This window comes from Podarcis tiliguerta (genome assembly GCF_965153285.1).
Source record: "Podarcis tiliguerta genome assembly, chromosome: 17".
In the NCBI taxonomy this organism is placed as follows: Eukaryota; Metazoa; Chordata; class Lepidosauria; order Squamata; family Lacertidae; genus Podarcis; species Podarcis tiliguerta.
Genome location: NC_139550.1, coordinates 36,433,846 through 36,448,569, shown reverse-complemented (window position 1 = coordinate 36,448,569; position 14,724 = coordinate 36,433,846). Strand labels below are relative to the sequence as shown.

At 46.6% G+C, this 14,724-nt stretch overlaps 1 protein-coding gene across 21 annotated transcripts in view; it reads right to left on the bottom strand.

Annotated features, from left to right (window-relative positions):
• The window catches only part of HUWE1 (HECT, UBA and WWE domain containing E3 ubiquitin protein ligase 1), a 101,515-nt gene that overhangs the window by 17,799 nt on the left and 68,992 nt on the right, over positions 1–14,724 (bottom strand). For 15 of the 21 annotated variants that reach the window (XM_083419133.1, XM_083419145.1, XM_083419151.1 and 12 more), the window contains 23 exons: positions 14,314–14,672; positions 13,890–14,083; positions 13,447–13,625; positions 12,961–13,106; positions 12,526–12,592; positions 11,997–12,211; positions 11,574–11,785; positions 10,441–10,623; positions 9,946–10,118; positions 9,581–9,729; positions 9,076–9,151; positions 8,463–8,561; positions 8,026–8,159; positions 7,496–7,667; positions 6,818–7,046; positions 6,437–6,615; positions 5,841–5,930; positions 5,600–5,751; positions 3,609–3,654; positions 2,558–2,836; positions 1,009–1,267; positions 785–918; positions 462–685 (listed from right to left, as the gene is read on the bottom strand). In XM_083419133.1, the coding sequence (XP_083275259.1) occupies positions 462–685; positions 785–918; positions 1,009–1,267; positions 2,558–2,836; positions 3,609–3,654; positions 5,600–5,751; positions 5,841–5,930; positions 6,437–6,615; positions 6,818–7,046; positions 7,496–7,667; positions 8,026–8,159; positions 8,463–8,561; positions 9,076–9,151; positions 9,581–9,729; positions 9,946–10,118; positions 10,441–10,623; positions 11,574–11,785; positions 11,997–12,211; positions 12,526–12,592; positions 12,961–13,106; positions 13,447–13,625; positions 13,890–14,083; positions 14,314–14,672 (3,950 nt within the window). Of the gene's footprint in view, positions 1–461; positions 686–784; positions 919–1,008; positions 1,268–2,557; positions 2,837–3,608; positions 3,655–5,599; positions 5,752–5,840; positions 5,931–6,436; positions 6,616–6,817; positions 7,047–7,495; positions 7,668–8,025; positions 8,160–8,462; positions 8,562–9,075; positions 9,152–9,580; positions 9,730–9,945; positions 10,119–10,440; positions 10,624–11,573; positions 11,786–11,996; positions 12,212–12,525; positions 12,593–12,960; positions 13,107–13,446; positions 13,626–13,887; positions 14,084–14,313; positions 14,673–14,724 lie in introns of all 21 variants that reach the window. The other 6 variants (XM_083419141.1, XM_083419149.1, XM_083419136.1 and 3 more) reach the window with 3 other exon arrangements.

Here is a 14,724-nt window from a genome sequence, read left to right as displayed (position 1 = left end):
ACTGAATTACATCCCCCTTATGTGGAATTTACCACAAGTCAATGAACTATGGATCATGCAAGCAATAAGGTGAGCCAAACACATCCACACAAATAATTTGCATATCTTGTCCTTATGCAATTTATAACTTAAGCACAAAGAAGAGAAATGCAACTGCCCAGATTTTCTTTTGACTTGTAGTTGGCAGTCCAGTAGATTTGTATTTACACCTACTTTCCTATTTTGACTTCCCTTTTTGCGTTTTGTTTGTATGTTACATGTTTTAAACAATACAATTCAAGCAATGGAAAATTTCTATTTTTTTTTTTTTTAAATTAAGGTCAGGAATCCTAAATTCAGAAAGTTTTGTTTTGTACAGTGCCGGGTCACAGGCTACATGAGTTTCCTTCAGATTTCATAGTTCTATTATACTTGTTCCTAAACTGTGTATTACCCCATAATCTTTAAAAGTGCCACCTTACCTCCTCTTGGATTGCTGGAGGCAGTGCAGCCAGGAACTCTGGACTGACTTCTGTCACACTAGGGTTTCCCACCACGGGCGGTGCTGGGGTAGCAGCAGTTGTGGTAGTCGGGACAGTACGAGCAGGAGGCCGGATACCCAACTGGTTCTGTAGCACTTCACGCCGGATGTCATCAGGCAGAGCGGCCAGAAAAGATGGGTCTACACCTTCCGGAAGATTTATCCCTATGAAAAAGCATGTTAGAGGTAGCTGCTATCCCTAATAAGAAAAATGGCATTGACTTAGTACAGCTCCCTCTTTTTATGTCCTCTTCTAGTATTTACCTGCCAAGGGGTCTTCTTCCTCACTGCTGGTAGAAGGAAGGGGTTCTTCCAAGATGCCCCGAGAATCAGCACCGGAAATGGCCACCGCCGAATCTCTGGTGGAGGAGCTCTCAGAGGATGAGGCAGGTGGGGAGCTGAAGAGCAGGAAGTGACAGTATTAGCAAGTGCAGTGCTAATGCTAAAATTGGCGTATCACCCCCTTGCACCTCATCGCTTTTCCTTACCCATCATCCACCTGCTGGCTGGGATCTGACTGGCCCTCCCTGAGGGCCTGTGCATTGGAGCCCTGCTGGGCGGTGTCTGCCGTTGCTACAACAGTGGCTCCCCCTGCCTGGTCCACATTGCTAGGGCCACCAGTCTCTCCAACTCCTTCTTCGAGGTTGCAAGAGGCCAGGCTGCTGGTATCCATGGGTGAGCCCTCCAGCTGGCTGCTGACTGCTGTCAAGGCATCAGAGTCTTCAGCCCTCTCTGGAGAAAGCGAAGCTGGTGGGAAAGGAAAGAAAGGACTGAGAGATAAGTCTGACAAACGTCTGTCAAACCTGAATTCTTATCATCAGATTCAGCCCAGAACATGGAAAGGACAGAAACCTACCCATTGACCTCCTGGCTTTTAGACACCCTTCCTAAGAAGCATTGATAGAAGCATTGCCTGAAAACCTGATACACTGGATTCAAATTCTGCTGCCTATTATGACAGGGCTCTGGTTCCAATTCAGCAAGGAAACTTCTTGTTTTGGCTGTGATATACCCTTCACTACCACCTACTATAGAGTAACAGGCTTCAGAAATTGCCTGTGAAGACTGTCAAGGCAGAATACTGAGCTGAATTGATAGGTCTGATCCAGCACAGCATTTTTATTTTTAAAAATGAGAGATTCAAAACTTGAGCTTAAACCTCAATAAAAAGCTACTTAACAAACAAACAAACAAACAAACAAACAAACAAACAAACAAACATCCAGCCAAATTTTGAAAGCTAGGATCAAATCATTAGGTGGGTGAGTAGGCTTTTAGTTTCACTTTGCAAATTTTAGTTACTATGCAAGTATATGCACTTTTTAAAAATTGTTTTTATTAAAGATTTTCTTGGGTTACAAAAGTACATACAGCATTTCTGCTTTCTGTTCATAAGACCCTTTCTACAGATTAGTTATACTCAATGTGAGACACTTATGTTATAGACAGTAGGAGGCTGGGGGAGAAGAGAAGTGGGGGGAGCATATGTGCAAGGTTTTTGTGTCAGCGTCACATGGCCAGGTTCTCTTTCCATTCATTTATTAGTTTTAATTGGTGGTGAGGGAGGTTGGGAGCAGGGCATGGTTGGTTGACTTCAGTTGGCTGCAGTGAGTTTTGTTTGCATGTCTAACGGGGAGTTGTTGTTAGGGTCAAGTTAGCCATATTGATTTGTATGCTGCTGGTGGGTTCTTGTCTTGTTGGGCTGTGTATGTAATAAAGGGGAGCCACACTGGGGTGAAGCTGTCCTCTTTTATTTGCCCCTCTGTCAGTTTCAGTCTGTTGGCTAGCTTCTCTATGGGCTGTTTCCCATATGGTTTGGTACCACTGGTTCATGTTCTCTCCAGTGTCTAGTTATGATGCTCCTGGCTGCTGAGTAGGTAGGTGGCTGATGAAAATATATGCACTTTAAAACTATTGCTGCCTTCTCCTGAACACGTGGAAGATGGTAGGAATCAGAGTGTGTTTATGCACGTACAAGTGACACACAGCCAGAAAGGGGGTAACATCTGCTGCAGGGTGAAGCCTGGGGCCACTTACTGATGGTGGGAGCAGGTGAAAGCTCCATCTGTGTGGCCTCAGCATCAGTGCTTGGCCTCCCAGGGCCTGAGTCCTCCTGTTCCACCGGCATCAGCAACTGCCCAGAACCCTGGGCATTGGACTGGCCCGCCAGCTCTGAAGGAAGCTCGCCTGCCCCTGTCACCTGCTGCTGTTGCTGTTGGGGGCTCTCCAGCGTGACCAGAGTCTGCTTGGGGCCAGCAGAGGCGTCTTCAGCGGCAGGTGGGACTGCGGGATAGCCATCAGGATGGGCAGCACCATCTGGGAGCCAAGAGAGGGAGGGAGGCTGTCTTAAAACCCAGACCACCGAGCAGCAGCAGGATTTCAAGCAGGGAATTGGCTTCACCCTGCACCCCCAAGGTTAGTTCAAAAGCTGGGCACATCAAACACCCACCTCAGTCCTGGGTACTTCACTCCTCCCAGGGAAAGTAGTAAGTTGTATAGTTATCTCTGATTTGGGGCACAAATCCCTACCCCACAACAATACAACTTACTACCTCACCCCAGCAAGAGCAACGTCACAAAGCCTCAGCGTCAGGCAACTGGTTCTTCCCCCATCTGAACAGCCAGTTTTTTAAAAAATCCTGCAAAATCCTTTCACATAGATCTGAGGAGAACACTCATGCAGACGATCCACTCCCCAAGCCACAGCAAGATCCAGGGAATCCTGCCTACAAGATCTAATGACACACTATCCCACTATTAACCCCCATCCCCAAATTTCTTTCCACATCTAGGGATGGAACTAAGGAACTCAGGGGCTTTGATTCCAAATTTCATTCTTGAGCCCATGTTCTTTCCTCCTGAGCTAGGCGTGGTTTCTCAGTGGCTTCTCTCTTCTTCAATGCTGCCACGGCGAATTGCGAGTCCTCATAGGAAAGACAGTAGATTGTATAGTTATCTCCAAGACCGGGTGTGACCCTAAAACTATACAATCTACTACCTCATCCCAGGGGGCCCAGGAATAGCATCTGCTTCAGCTGAGCTGAGGAAAGAAGACACCATACAGACATAGAGTAAGGGAACAAATTACCTGGAAGGTTCTGCTCAGCAGAGCTGTTTGACTGGGGTAAGGCTCCCTGCAGAGGAGGGAAAAAAAGTAAGTGAAGATTCATCTGATTAAAACTCATCGGAACAGGAAACTGCCAATGTAGCTTCTGACACCCAGGACAAGGAAAGGAGGCAGAAGCTTCAGGTCACAGCTGTACCTTCCCTCTACAGTGGTACCTCTGATTACGAACTTAATTCGTTCCAGAGGTCCGTTCTTAACCTGAGGCGCACTTTTGCTAATGGGGCCTCCCGCTGCCACCACGCCACCAGTGCGCGACTTCTGCTCGCATCCTGGGGCAAAGTTTGCTACCAGGAGATCTACTTCTGGGTTAGCAGAGCTCGTTACCCGAAGCGTTTGTAAGGAGGACGGTACGTAACCTGTATGCCTTTTGCTACAACAGCTCTGCCCGATTTTCATCTAGTCCAGTGAGGCACATCTATCAAAATGTTCTCTTCTACATAGAAGCAAGCATTCTAAATACTGCTGGAAAATGTGTCGATAAGTTTTCCTTTCTGTAACTGGTTGACAAAGATATCCGGCTTGTACAGATTATATACAGAAAAATGTCAATATATTCTATTCCCTCAGATCCAAAAACAATCTTGCTAAACTGTCTTAGATTTCCTTCTCCTTAGTTGAGATTTAACAGCTAAATTCTTTATTGAAAAAATAAAAGAATGACCACTTTCTCTTCTGCAAATGTTTGGAACAATGGCTAAAGATATCAATCCAATAGAATTACATCAATGAGTAAACTTCCTGACAATGTCCTCATAGCATTCATTCGACAAGCAGAGATATGAAGAAACACATTAAAGTGTGTCCATCCCTGTCTCTGCTAACTATTATGACTGTTACCATATTCCACTTACTGCCGGTGTCTCTATTCTTGATAACACCGTTTCTTTTGTTCCTGTAACAGGGTGTGGGTGGGGTGTTTTTTTTTAAAAAAAGAACAGGTGTAACACCTGGCTCTAGGAAGGGAATGTGGCGACTTTCCTTCTTACAAAGAGCTACAGTGGACGTTCGGGTTGCAAACGTGATCCGTGCAGGAGGCACGTTTGCAACCCGCAGCGTTCGCAACCTGCAGCGCCACATGGGTTGCGATTCAGCACTTCTGCACATGCGTCGAAACCCGGAAGTAACCTGTTCTGGTACTTCCGGGTTTGGCGCGGTGTACAACCCGAAAATGCGCAACCTGAATCGTCTGTAACCTGAGGTATGACTGTACTAAGAAAGATCGGTTCTCAGTCTAGTGTCTGAGTTTCTGCTTGCCTTCCTGATAGGAAAGAAAGGAACAGAGGTTTATTCTCTGATTTCATCTCTGTCTGCCATGTGCAAAAGAGCACACAGACATGTGGAATTATATACTGAAATGACAGCAGGGGTTTCTATTTTGTGTTTTCCCTTATATACCTAAGTGAATGAACATCCCCAACTTTATTTTAAGGTGGCCCACTTGCCACAATTTAAAGTTTACCAAAAAACAGTTTCACATCTTTGCTCTGGAGCAAAACAGATTTGCTGTCTTATCAAGCTACCAAGACCTAAACACGTCTGCTGGCATTTTCATTCCGAATTATAGGTACTCTGCTTCTCATTTACAACCCAGTTGCATATATTCAAGGTGATATTCAACTGATTCGCCCTACTAGTGCAAGCATTACCACGTTCCCTGCTTGCAGTCCGTGCCCTCCCTGAAACTTCTCCTGAGGATTTGGGGAAACACCCCTAGAACAGATTTAGGGATGCACAGGAGGAGAGTGTTCCATTGTGCAAGCAGAAAGCCTTGCACTAACTTAACAATTGCCTTAGTGCTACAATGAATACAACTCTTAGTCCTGTCCCCCCCACCCCAGTCACAATGCAGCTTCCATAATGAAAACCATACCAGATGAAATCAGCCCTGCTGAAAGCTTGCCATTCAACAAGCTTTTAAAAAAGGTCACAGATGTTCAAGTTGGGCTTCTAACCTGGGCATTTTGATCTTTGTCTTCTGCCTCCTTGGCCTTGTCTGCAACTTTGGCCTCCTCCTCAGCCAGCTGTTTCCGCCTCTTCTCTCTACGCTCCTCTAGTTCCTCATCTCTCAATGCCTCCAGGTGGTTGATAATGGGAACTTTGACCACTGGATGGAGAAAAAGCACCAGATTAAATAGAGCCAAACAGAGAAGGGCCTGCATTGGCTGAAGCAAGGAAAGTTACTTGTTAGCTCACCTGACACACAGTCATGCATGCTTTCTGCATCTAGTACTTTGCATTCTTCTGTCCAGCGTGTCAGGGCAGTAGGGATGCTTGACAAGGTTCCTATAGAAAGAAAAGTGGAGGACATATTACTGATAAGCCAATCCATACAACAGCTCACCAACACCCTCAAGACCCACAGCTGTGCTGTTGGCCAGCCACTCTCCGCATCTGCCTAACAGCTGAAAATGTGAACCGACTCCATTGATAAAGATGTCTGAATTGATGCACAATGGTATAAAAATGTTGTAGGCCCCTGACTGCTAATTCACAAAAGGTTCTTTTGCAGTCTCCAAAGCATCCCTCAAATTTTTCCATTTTTTTTTTTTAAAGAAAAATTGAAATTTCAAAAAGTGTTACTGACCAATCACTCCCAAAAAGTCCTGCTTTGGAAGATAGCCTTGAGAACTTTAGTTCTCACTGCACCCATATTTACACTTTGGCTCCCTGAGGGCTGACCATAGGGTCGATGTGGCCCCAAAAGGGTCAGCCATTCCCACTGTAGAGTTTCAATCTATTGGTCCTTTTGATTTTACCTACAAATCTAGTAAACAGTCTTAAGGACTTGCCTGCCTGGCTGGTGGCTGTGCTCTGGTCATGGAAGAAGTCATCCAGCAACTCATCATCTGAGCGAGCGATTATGTGCACGTCGTCGTTGCCTACTAGAAGGCGAGCTCGACCTCTGCTTTGTAGTGGGAGGCTACTGCTTAGTTGAAGAATATCTGCAGCTGCTGAAGGGCCCAACAATCTAAGGAAGACATAAAAGGAACACTTGTTTTCCTACACAGAGATGCAGTGACTTCTAAAAGAGTCCCCCAGTTCTCAGAACAAGATTATGGGGAACACTGGGGCAAACCAAACTGGGTTGGGATGTTGCCAGAACAATTCACTGCTCTGTATTCTACAGCTTTTGGCAAAATGTGATACTCCTCCACTCCCTCAAGTCTCACCTCTGCAGGATCAGAGGTGGGTTGGGCTGGCGGGTGCCAGGGTAATGAACATGGATGGTATGGCCAGTGTTTGCTGTCAGCTGCCGAAGGGTCCTCTGGCTGCGGCCAATGCCTTGCGCCAATCGCGTCGTGGAGGAGCCACTACCCAAAGTCAAGGAGCTATGGTCTGCATGCCGTACCATGAGTGGATGAGTGGCAGGAATATTGCCAGGTGATGGAGGAATATCCGCTGGGAATAGAAATAGGCAAAGTTAGCAAGCCAAGATGGAGCTTTGAAGACATACAAATATAATTTCCCTGGAGACAAGAACTAGCCTGAAATAGGGTCAACAAAGCCATAATTACAAAGCCTCCCAAATTTCAGAGCAACATTTTGGAGCTAGAAAACAGATCATGTGCTAGAACACAGCACTGATCATGGATAAGGAAGGAAAAGGAACTGAGATGAAGCTGAATGTGGCCAAAGCCTGGTTGCCTGATCCTGCCTGTTCTGGGCAGTGGGAGGAGACAACCCATTATGTGGATGCTTCCGTCCCACTGGACAGAGAATGCTATTCCATTTCAAATAAAACCCCAGCTCCCTAGTCCATAGGATATGGGGGAAAGCTTAGCATTCTGGCTCCCAGCCCCCCCAGAATCAGCCATGTCCTGTGGCTTTCCAGTTTTTAGAGTTCTTACTGGCGCTGGAGAACATGTTGTCAAACTCAATGATGAGGTCATCTTCACGGTCAAAGCGCTCAAAACGCACCAGTGGGGAGGCATTCATATCAGGATAGTCTTCATCTAACTCCATCTCGGAGCCATCATCGTCATCTTCCTCCTCTTCGCCTTCCTCACCTTCTTCATCATCCTGGAGGGAATGTTATCACCAAACACAAGGCTAAGCAAATGCCGGCTAGAATATGGCATCCTGAAAACCAGTCTTCATACCTCCTCACTCCAACTTTAGTCACTCTCTTTACCTGAAACCACAAACTGAGGCAAGGAAATTTTTGGCTCTCACACTATAAATTACTTTAGATCTAAAACCCAAACATCATGGTGCCTAGCTCCCATTAGCTTCCCAATAAAAACCTATTACATGCTATCCTCAATTGTGACCACCCCTTCCCTGTTATTTTTGACATCTGTCCCACAGCCTCCTATGTTAAGATCATAAAGCACCCACTGGAAAGACTTCTGCACTGCATTTCCTTCAATGCCCTTACCTGGTCATCTTCATCCTCCTCCTCCTCTTCTTCCTCTTCATCCTGACTATCATCTTCATCCTCGTTGCTGCCACTGCTGTCTTCCTCCTGTGTGTGCTCCTCTTCATCTTCAGGATCCAGAATATTCATAGAATCTAGAGAAGATTAGAGAGTGTAGCTATGGTGAGTTGGCCCCTGCAGGTTAAGCAAAGATTCTTCCAGTTACCTTTCTGGCAAGTTCTATCTTCAAACTCCTTTTGCCAGACAGGCAAAACCTCACAAAGCCAGGTCTCAGAAACCTCCCCCTCCTCTTGCTTCTCTTACGAGAGTGCAAGCCTATAACAACCCTTCTGCATCATGCTAGTTCACCCTTCTCTTGCACTTACCCTCCCCCTCCCCCCTCCAGGGACTATAGGCACTTCTACTGACTCCATGTAACATCGTAGGCAATGCCTCACCTTCCCTGTTGGCCTGTAATGTGGAGGCCTGGCTGAGATTGGAAGGTGCCTCATCCATCAACACATCCTCCTGAGACTCATCCTCTCCACTTCGGCCCACTGAAGGACATAAAGGAAGTGTATAGGGCTTAGCAAAGTTATGAGCAAACAACCCTCTCCCTTTAGAGGACCTTCTGGGCAGTCCCTAAACTTGATGGCCATTTATCGTTGAGTGCCCGTTATGGTCCTGATGTGATACTGCTTTCCATATACAGATGGCGATTTTCTTGGCAGTTATAAAGCTACCATGACAAGCCTCTTGCCTCTCAGAAGTTACCCCACCCACCAAGAATTGTATAGGAATAGATTATCTCTATAATGGGCAAAAAAGCAACATGGACATATATCTGATATCTGATACCCATGCTGTGTGATAAAGAAGAGCTGCAGGGCGGAGGAAGAGAGAAGAACAGTAGATGATCTCTACCTGGACTGGTCTTATGAGGTAGGATTCTCTACAGCAAAGCAAAAAATGCATTTGGTTCCCTCAGAGGCCATACAGAGGAGGAAAGGCAGAGAGTCCAGAGATCCTGAAGGAAAGTTCTGAGGCAAAGTGCTGGGGCTTTGTACTCACCTATTATTGTACTATTCCCTGAGCCACCATCCTGCTCTAAAAGCTCATCGATCAGGTCCTCTAGCTCATTTTCCACCTAGAAGATGGTAAAGACAAACACACTGGTGATCCCCAGTTCTTTACAATCAAGTCTCAAAACCGTAAAACAAGCTGCATCACCCTGACTTCTGAAACAAGTCTGATTTGTGCTCTACCCAAGTCACATGCTATATACGACAGGCACCCCAGCCTCAGCTATCACAATCTAAATTAAGCAAGCAAAGGGTCATTTCAGTTTGTGCAGCTATCCAGATTGTACTCATTAATCTACAGAGCAAAGCTGTGATCAACAAGTCTTCATTTACACACTCCTCTGCATATAGCCCTAAATAAATTGCAACTTTAAGCAACACAAGCAGGAATGGAAGCGATCCCAGCTATATGTCACCAACATCCCATGCCTTAAAACCTGTGGCCACCTCCTGCATGCAATACAGGCAGGGTTCCTGCAAGCCACCATCAATACCTGCATCTCCTGCGTGCTCAGCACCTCAGGCTGTCCAGCAATCACCACGGCATCGCTCTCCGTTTCACCATCCATGATGTCACCATCTGTCACTTCTGCTTGGGCCACATCATGGTCCTCCTCTGGGGCCTCTGCTTCCCCGCTCTCCCCTGTAAGTCAAGGTCTCAGTATTACCTTCTCAAGTCATCCTTGAATTAGCTTAAGTGGCAGACAGACTAATGGAGACTCATAATGGAAGTCAGAAAAATTCCAGGCCAAGGAAAGGAGGGGATGGCAGGTGTGGATCTTATCGTGGAACAGGTTGATGAAAAATCACAGAGAAGGGGCACGTGACCCATAAACAATGGATGCTGAGGATGGCATACCTGCATCTTGTTGGCCACTGTTGGCATCTTGTGCTGCTCCCTGAGCATCCTGCTCCGCCTTGCTCTTGCTCGAGGCACTTTTGCTACCGAAGAGACTACTGGGCTGATTGACAATTCGTGATAACGTTTCCAAGGGTTTCAGGGCTGCATTTACTGTGTTGGCCATGTTGGGACTTGGAGGAAAAACACATGCCAATATGAGTTTCCAGACTGTGAACAAAGGTCTTAATAGCAAAGCTAACCTTAGCTGGGGTAGAACGAAGAGAAACCTCTAGTGGGAAGATGTCATGATTCTGCCTGCTCTCTCAACATGCCAATTCAATTATGTTCTAGAGATAGGGAAAAAAACTTTCTAAGGCCAAATCTTAATGGAAGGGATAGTATCTGTCTTCTACATTTGGTCTTGTACTTGTCCCCTACACCAACTGTTCAACATCATCCCTGATCATGAAGGAGGCTCCGTTCCGTCTCCTTGCGGTTAAATAAGCCACTTACCTGGACAGATCAAGGCTGTGAGGCACCCTGGCCAGGTCATTGACCAAGCCCTTCTTGAGGAAGAGGCGGATGATGTTGTTCATGCCATTATGCTGGGTCTTTGCTGTGGCATTGCTGTAGAAGCTAGAGGTGGATGGGCATGATTCCATAATGGTGCTGATGATGCACATGACAGCTTGCAGCCTAGAGAGCGTCAAAGTGGAAAGTGACATTTCTTTACTTCCAAAACAGTATCATGGTTAGCAAACCCTGCAATAACCTGCCCTAATCCCTGTAACAGGAAAGATCTATTTTCCTGCAGCAAGTATTCTAATTTAATAAAGTGACAGAGAACCTGTGACCTTCCAGATACTCTACAGCTCCCATCCTCCCTGCCATTAGCCATGCTGGCTGGGACCAACGGGAGCTAGTGTCCAACAACTTTTGGCGGGCCAGAAGTTCCCCATTCCTGATTTACAAAATATTGTACAGTGGTACCTCGCAAGACGAATGCTTCGCAAGACGAAAAACTCGCAAGACGAAAGAGTTTTTTGTTTTTTGAGTTGCTTCGCAAGACGAATTTCCCTATGGGCTTGCTTCGCAAGACGAAAACATCTTGCGCCTTTTTCTTAAAACCGTCAATGCATTCCTATGGGAAACCGTCAATGCATTTCCTATGGGAAACCGTGCTTCGCAAGACGAAAAATTCACAAGATGAAAAAACTTGCAGAACGAATTAATTTCATCTTGCGAGGCACCACTGTACCTGAAAATTTTATACAGTCGTATCTTGGCTCCTGAATGCCTTGGTAATTGGACATTTTGGCTCCTGAACACCACAAACCCGGAAGTGAGTGTTCCGGTTTGCTAACATTCTTTGGAACCCGAACGTCCAACGTGGCTTCCAATTGGCTGCAGGAGGCTCCTGCAGCCAATCAGAAGCCATGCTATGGTTTTTGAACGTTTTGGAAGTTGAATGGACTTCCAGAACGGTTTCCGTTCAACTTCCAAGGTACGACGGTACTACTAAAAAGAAACATGATTTAGTCAAGACCTTTGCTGGGGTGCAAAACTACAGGAACCTATTACAGGAGAGTTGTCATACAACATCCTCTTCTCAAGTACTAATCAATCCTCAACACCTTCCAGCTCACCTGGCATGCTTTTCAGTACTCTCTGTCATGGCCAGTGCCCGACCCAGGGCTGCCTTCACCTCATTCACCAGGGCCACCTGGGCATCTGTGCCACTACCTGCTGCAGCCAAGCTGGCTAGGAAGAGGCGCGCCAAGGCTGGTGTATCTTTGTCTTCTGCATTCTGGGTGTGAGGGAGCAAATGGTCTAGCACAAAGGCCAACACACTACAGTCCTGAAAAGACAAAATGAAAGATAGTAGCGAGAGCAGGCCAGGATGGCCTAGTCATCTTCTTTCATCAGCAGCTCCTCCTCCCAAGCAGTCTACCCAAACTCACTCCTCTTCTCTGGAACCTAGCAGTGCCGGCCTCAAGTCTTATTTTGCATTTACCCCACTCCTAATCCACAGTTCCTTAGGTTTGTTTCGTTCTTCCAGGGCTTCTCACCTCCTTTATCAGCTCAGACTGGCCCACAGTATAGTTGTAGTTGGCAATTAAGGTGGCAATGCCAACATATGAGCGCACAAGCTCTGCCAGCAGCCTCAAGATGGTGGATGTAGGCATAAGTGGCTTGCTTCCCTTAGCCTTCTGCTTGTTCTCCTCTGCTGCTTTATCACCCTCCTTATCCTTCTTGTTTTCTCTTGATTCTTCAGGAGTGGAGGCTGTAGGACACAAGGGAAAAGGAGAACCAGTGAAAGAACTGCTCCCTGCCTCCCTCCCCACAAAGTTTCAGGAGAGACATGGTTCCAGCATGGCAGATGGGGCTTGATCTCACTTTCAGGAAAAAGACTGAGGGGCCCCATCTTTACAACTATGAGACTGGCGTCCCAACACTTGAAGTGACTCAGCAGGGGAATGTCATTTTGGGTCTGTTTTAATCAGGGACTAGTATTTCCAATCGCAGGATAGCTTGAAGGGAGATCCCCGGAGAGGCATTAAGACACTGTTGTGCCTAATCAACAAAGATGAGACTTACCATCTCCTTGGGGAGTTCCAGACTGGGGAGTCTCAGCAGCTGCACTATCGGCAGCAAAAACCTGAGCCTAGAGAAGAAGAACAAAGGCAATGAACAAAATGGTGCTGAATGGCCTAAAATCCACCAACAGAGTTCCACACATGAGAAGGCACTACAGTTTTCACTGCCATCTGCTACTTTGGAGCAACAGAGAGGTGGAATACACAGAGGTCTCAAACCGTAAGAAATCAGAGGAGCAGTCAACATCTAAACAATGCTTCAGAAACAGTCCACAACCCCCAACAACTGAAAACCTCAAAAAGCAAAAGGAAATAAAAGAGCCAAAAATGAGGTGCTATGGGATTTATGATACTGCTGCAGAAAAAATGGCTCAATGATTTTGACAGCTGATAGATGTTACTGCGGAGTTTGGGTTTTTGCTTCTGACAGACTCACATTGATGCCAAAGCCGGTCTGAGAGTCAAAGTCACTGCCCTGACGGGTTAGAGAGCGATACTGCTGGTACATATCATCTCCAATTTCTTGCAGGATCTGGCTCATCTCCTGGTTAGTACTGCTTGCCTTGGGTTCAGACTTGTCTGCTGGAGAGGGGAAATGAAACCATGACCACCACTGACACTGTCTCTTCAGAGAGCTGTTACACATATATACATGGCAAATTCAAAGTGTTTCTTTCAAGAAGCTAGTGTGGTGTTTATCTTACACCCAATTCCATGATCTGAAGACTTGCTGAAAGAAAAGCACTTTGTTATTACCAGTCTTTTGGGGATGGGAAGTGAAATGGTTAATACTGGGTTCCAGCTTTAATAAAAAGGACTGATCAGAAGGGAGCTTCTGTTCAGGCAACATGAAGTCCTCCTCAACGGAACGAGGCCCTTGGTTCCCCCATGCACGGAAATTCCCACCCATCCTGTCATGTACCTTCATCAGGGGCATGGTAGGCAGCCAGAGCATTCAGCATGTCATAGATCACCTCCTTGATAGTGTCAGGTATGACAGGCAGCGGTGAGGGCTTTACTGGAGTGGTTTTTACCAGCTGCACAGCGTTGGGGCCCTTGATCCGCAGGTTCTCGAATTCGTCATCAGAGGCTTGGGGAGCAATAGGAGAAATAATAAAAAAAACTAGAGCAGCCAACACTGGTAAAGGAACCTGGGACTTAAGGAGGGAAGGGGCTTAGTTCTTTGCGATTTTTCCAGCTGCTTTTTATTTTGGCACAAGATTACTATGGGATTCATACTTCTCTTCTATCTCTGACCCAGACCTCCTTCTACCCCAAATTATGATGAAGATCCTTGTGCAAATGGGCACACTGCATTAGCGTGGACACTGTAGGAAAACCAGCAGGGTTCTGAATTACTTACCAGTTCCAGAGCCACGGGGAGCAGGCAGGGCAATGCGAATGCAGCCATTGGCCACCTCAGTGAAGATCTCTGGGTTGCGGCAAGCAGCTGGGCCCAGCACTCGCAAAATGTAGTTGATCTCCCGAGAGCCCAAACTGCCTGACACGACACCTGAAGTGGTGCTGCCTGCTCCACTGGTGGCTGCTGAGCGCACAACCTGGAACAGACAAAAAGAGAAATGTGCGTTCATACCGGCAATTGAAAAAGCCAGTTCTACTGGACAAGGCAATGGAGATTTCAGAAAGCCTGCAATTACTGAAGCAGCAACACTTTCCATATGCTGTCTGAGCTGAGTCAAGTCTCCTCTTTAGTGTGCAAGACATACACAGAAGAAAGCTTCTAAGACTCTACCTTCTCTATGGTGAAGTCAGCAGAAGCAAGCCATACCTTCTCCATGGTGTGATGAAGTGTGCAGGGATCCTCGATTATGTGTCGGAAAAGAAGGGTGACAAGAGGCGTGAAGCCGTTGAAGCCAGAGCTCTGCGTGAGACCCAGGATCATGCGTGTGCTCTTGAGCTCTGCAAACATCATGGCGTATTTGTGGTGGCGGGTGAGGCGCAGACAGAGGCGCAACGTGGCGTGTAGTGTGTCCGGTTCCACAGGAACACCCAACATGCTGACACAGGCACGGATCAACACGGTAACCATTTCCTCTGTCAGGCCCTGAATGAGGATCTCTGATGGTTTGGCCTCTTCTGAAGGTGCTTCCTTCTCCAGGGTGAGACTCTCAGTAGAAGCAGGGCTATCTGATGAGGGAAGATAAAATAGGTCTGAGGTTACAAGTTCCAATCTCCTACT